The 4,485-nt window shown below is 44.3% G+C and overlaps 1 protein-coding gene across 3 annotated transcripts; it reads right to left on the bottom strand.

Moving 5' to 3' along the window:
• Positions 1 to 360: 360 nt before the first annotated feature.
• Positions 361 to 4,237, bottom strand: IL20 (interleukin 20). Of its 3 annotated transcripts, XM_011937508.1 has the most exons (6): positions 3,905 to 4,237; positions 3,583 to 3,771; positions 3,223 to 3,288; positions 2,947 to 3,099; positions 2,123 to 2,197; positions 364 to 1,089 (listed from the first exon to the last, which is right to left on the bottom strand). In XM_011937508.1, the coding sequence occupies exons 2-6, from the start codon at positions 3,739 to 3,741 to the stop codon at positions 1,012 to 1,014; spliced, it is 531 nt and encodes a 176-aa protein (XP_011792898.1). In that variant the 5' UTR covers positions 3,742 to 3,771; positions 3,905 to 4,237; the 3' UTR covers positions 364 to 1,011. The 3 variants fall into 3 exon arrangements, with proteins under 3 accessions (XP_011792892.1, XP_011792898.1, XP_011792904.1); XM_011937502.1 differs by lacking the exon at positions 3,905 to 4,237 and having other exon boundaries at positions 361 to 1,089; positions 3,583 to 3,785; XM_011937514.1 differs by lacking the exons at positions 2,123 to 2,197; positions 3,905 to 4,237 and having other exon boundaries at positions 1,012 to 1,089; positions 3,583 to 3,741.
• Positions 4,238 to 4,485: the final 248 nt, after the last annotated feature.

Here is a 4,485-nt window from a genome sequence, read left to right as displayed (position 1 = left end):
ACTTTGCACCTGTGTGTCTTTAACCTTTATAATAGAGCCTCATGCCCGTTGTAATTTGTGTTGCAAGAGTATGGGGTGAGAAAGAAAACAGAGGTATAGAGAGGTCAGTGCTCCAAGCCAATGAGGTGAAAGCAGAGATGGCTGAAGCCCCTCACTCTGTCACAGACCTTTTGAGAGGAGGGCAGTCATGGGGTCAGAGCAGTGTGAATTAGGAGACAGAGCTGAGGATGAAATCTGCAGGAGAGGGAAGGTTCCTACATCTTCTTCCTCAAAGGAGCAAGAGGACCTGGGGTGAAATGAGATTCAAACTTATCCTCAACATGGTCTCTGCTCTTGAAACATTTGCAAACTCCAAGCAGATGTTATGCAAAGAAAACTTTATTTGTAGAAATACATGCTGGCCATGCAGGATTCCTGGCTGGAAGATACACAATTATGGGACTGGGGAGTCTACTGGGGATGGTCAGTAATTGTAAGGCAGATGCGCAATTCTACATCAAAACTTATTCCACGACCCATCCTGAGAAGTCATTGGTTCAATTTCAAATATCTCACACAGCATTAGCAATAAGTAAATATGTCCTTAACTGAAATACAAATGAATAACCCTCCTAGCCACTCTTCTAGAATTTACAAGGTTTTGTTTTACTGTATAAAAATACATCACCTGCTCTAGTCAGGTTATAAATATAATCTGTGAATTTTTTTAAAGTCTCATGTCCAAGTACAAAAATAAATACATTAAATAGCAAAAAATAAATAAATATATTAACTAATAAATATATCCAATAGTAGAAAGACATTACAAAAATCTTGTACAAGTATGGTCTCAATTAAGATGGGGAATGCATAAAGATAATCACGAAAGGAAACAATACATAAATAAGATACACTGTGACCAGTACTAGACTAATACAGTAAAGAGCTGGTGGTTTGGGGTCATGCCTCTGCAGGTATTGAGGACTGGAGCTCTTGACCTCGAATACTCTTAGCAGCATCATCACTTTCCTCCTATTCTGTCTCCTCCATCCATTGCAAAAGAATGTCTAGTTCCCCCAAAGCCTTCACAACTGCTGCCTGAGGCTCTAGCTGAAAGAGATACACACCCATGTTGTTAGCAACTCATGAGACAACATTTGCTCCATGGTTAATTCTCTCTTTTATGTATAGGTCTGCTGACAATTGTGAGCAGAGCATTCTTTTCAAGATGAAGCACTTGAAGAAGTTATAGAATCTCAAGATCTCACACAAGGAAGGGAAATCATTGAGTTCATCACCCTGGGCTTATGTACAGAAACTGAGGTGCAAGGGGGTAGCAGAAGCAAAACTGCTACCTAAGACTCTTGTATCACAGAGATCAAAGTAATCAAGCTATTTTCTTTAAGAAATGTGTGTGTGTGTGTGTGCCTGTGTGTTTGTGTGTGTGTGTGTAGGGGTTGCCTACTGTGCATACATCAGTTGAACAGATATTGATTATGCCAATCACCTGGCTGATGGCTAGGGATGAAAAGGTGAATGGCACAATCCCTATCCACAGTTGAGTGAGGAGATTGGCAAAAACAGGCAACTAAAATGTAGTGTGGTGAATAAAGGGATGAAATTCCCACAGGATGATGTGGGAGGCCTCTAACTCTGAGAGAAGGAGCCAGCACCTTCCTGAAAGTGATGCCCAGGCTGAGTCTTTAAGGATGAGTAGGATTTAGTCAGTGAGGAGTGAATTCCAGGCCTTCCTGGCAGACATGAGAAGGTGTGAAGGTGAGAAATTGAATGGCATGGGTGTGTGTGAAATTGTGAGGTTTCAAAGGTATATACAAGTGTGTGAACTTCGAAAAACTATTGCCTCTGGTTTGTGCAGCTAAAAGATCCAAATGTCACTGTAGTGACTTCTGGAATCATGGCCATTCCCTTTCCATTTCCAGAGCATCACCCAGAGAGGGTACTCTTCTAGACCCTGGATGGGTGTCCCCTGGGTTAAAGCAAGGGCTGGTCATCATGATTTCAGAGGGCTATGAACCTGAAGGCTACAGGATGTCTAAGAGATGTCTGCAATATCCATCCCACCCACCTATGATCTCAGTTCTTAAAACACACCCATCCCAATCAATGCCAAAATTGCATATACCTCTTCAAAGTGACTCAGAATCTGGCCATATTTCTTCATTGCTTCCTCCCCACAATGGCATGTCATGTGGGCATGCTGGAAAGCACCCAAAGAATAATAGATTATATTACAGATTCTGATTTTTTGCCCTTGCCATTGACATGAAGCAGGTAGAAATTATACTCTTTCACCCATAACCATGAGGATGCTTATTCCTACAGAAAAGCTCTTTCAGACCTCACTTTTGGAATCATTAAGTTCATCATCAGCTAGGAGAGGAAGCTACCTTTTAGGCTCAAACATGGAACTCATTGCTTCTTTTTTAGAAACAGGCAGGCAGTGCTGAAGGCATTTGCCATTCCCGTACCCCATCTGGCCTCCCCACAACCCCCAGCTGTACTCTAGGAGCTCTATCCCAGAGCTCTTTGAGTCTCCATGAAGGAAAAAAAAGAATTGAATTCCTAGGTCCTATTCAGACTATATTCTGAGGTCAAGTTCAGTGGTCTATTAATTGACTGCCTAGACAGAGGATGCACTAATATACTATAGAATACCTCACCTACAGAAAAAGTATAATTTCAAAGATAATAGAGTTATCATTAATATCAAATAGTTAGCACCTTATAGTTCTTTAGACTTTGCAAAGTACTTTTTGCCCAGAGCATATACCCAAAAGTCAATAAAACTGAGTTCTTATTACCTAGTCACATGTCTCAACACAGATTATTAGAACTTTTGGACTCAGTTTCTCCATCTATTAAATGGAAGCAGGAAAGAGAGTTTAGTTGCTAAGCCATTAAAGCTGTGTGCTGAGAGGCACCCTGTTACCCAAGATCCACACTCACACAGAGCCGGAGGTCCTTCTTGATGGTAAGAAAGGAATTGGCGAGGCTGCTGATCTTCCGGAGAGTATAATGGTCAGGGGTCTGGTAGTTTTTAAATACTCTGTCCAGGTAGAGTCTTAGCAAATGGCGTAGAAGGCAGCACCGATCCACAGGCTGCAAAAAAAAAAACACAGGTGTTCTGCTGAGGGGAAAGGGGAGAGCAGAGACAAGACCAGGGTGATGGAGTTGCTCCCACTCCACACCTCTTCCCAGAGTTGGTCTGGGCCAAGCGCATACCTTTGTGTCTTGCAAAGACTCGGTCCTCCTTAAGATTCTGATGTCAATGTTTCCATCTTTGGCTTGCTAAACAGAAGAAGACAAAGTGAACAAGGATGAGTCAGTGACTGCTGCCAGGGTCTTCAGTATCAAGACTTCTCATCCACTGCCTGCCAAGAACTAGTGGGAGGTGTCCTTTCCCAAAACATTTTACATATTTGAACTACAGTGTTTTCTTGGGAATACACCCCACACCCCCACCACCGGGTAACGAGTCCCCAGCCTGCCTCTTTTCATGATCACACTGTCAGGACTGCCAGGAAAGAGAAACGGACAAGGAAGGAAGAGGCTTCCAGGAGAGGTAGATACCCGCTTACGTACCACACTGCCCCGTATCTCAGAAAATCCATTTCGTATTTCCTGAAGGTTTGTGGCGATCACACAGCTTCCCAAATTGAGTGTCTTCAGTCCAGTGGAAGGAGTCCATAGGAGGTAAAACGCAGCAGAGAGAAGGCTGAAGGCAAGACTAGAGGCTTTCATCTTATGCTTGAATTCTGGAGACCACAGGAGCTAGGAATTCAAAGAGAGCGTGACTTACTGATTTCCCCTCCTCCAAGTGTCCACGGGGGTGGGGGGTGGGGGGACAGGGGAACAGAACAGCCTTATCTGGCCTCAGACAGTGTGGCCCATCCACGTAACTTACTAAGAAAAACTGCCAAGCCTCCCGTGAAGAGAAGCTTTCAGGTCTGAGTTCAGAGTCTGAGTGCGAGTTGGTGCCACAGGTCGTGGCTCCTTTATTCTGTCCCCATCCTGGCTCCGCCGTTAGTGCCCAGCAGGTAAGGCCTGGAACAGCAGGCACTTGCAGTGACTAGACAGAGGATGACATTTCAGGAGAAATGTCAAAACTTGTTTTAGGGAATTGACGCATATAGCCTCCCCTTCCAGAATGCCAACGTAGCTCACCCTTCTGGTCCCCTCAGACCCAAAGGGGAACTGCGGAGAAACGGAATCTCACTGAAGCTGCGGCTGCGCTATCGAAAACACCTGGGGGGAGATTGTCTGGATTTTATGGCCACGCACAGGGCAAATAAACTGAGCTTTGTTTGGCATTTGTCTGAGATCAGATAGGCTATTTGAGAACAACAGATTCGCTTAAGCCCCAGAGGCAAATAGAAAGTCAATGATTTCATAACAAGCCTACTGCCAGGGAAAGGCAAGACGTGGATGGGCAATCAGCCGGATTCCACCTAACCCTCAAGTGTCTGGGACTCCACAGCGCCCTCT

This window comes from Colobus angolensis, unplaced genomic scaffold, assembly GCF_000951035.1.
Source record: "Colobus angolensis palliatus isolate OR3802 unplaced genomic scaffold, Cang.pa_1.0 Scaffold100, whole genome shotgun sequence".
In the NCBI taxonomy this organism is placed as follows: Eukaryota; Metazoa; Chordata; class Mammalia; order Primates; family Cercopithecidae; genus Colobus; species Colobus angolensis.
This window is presented reverse-complemented; position numbering and strand designations above follow the sequence as displayed.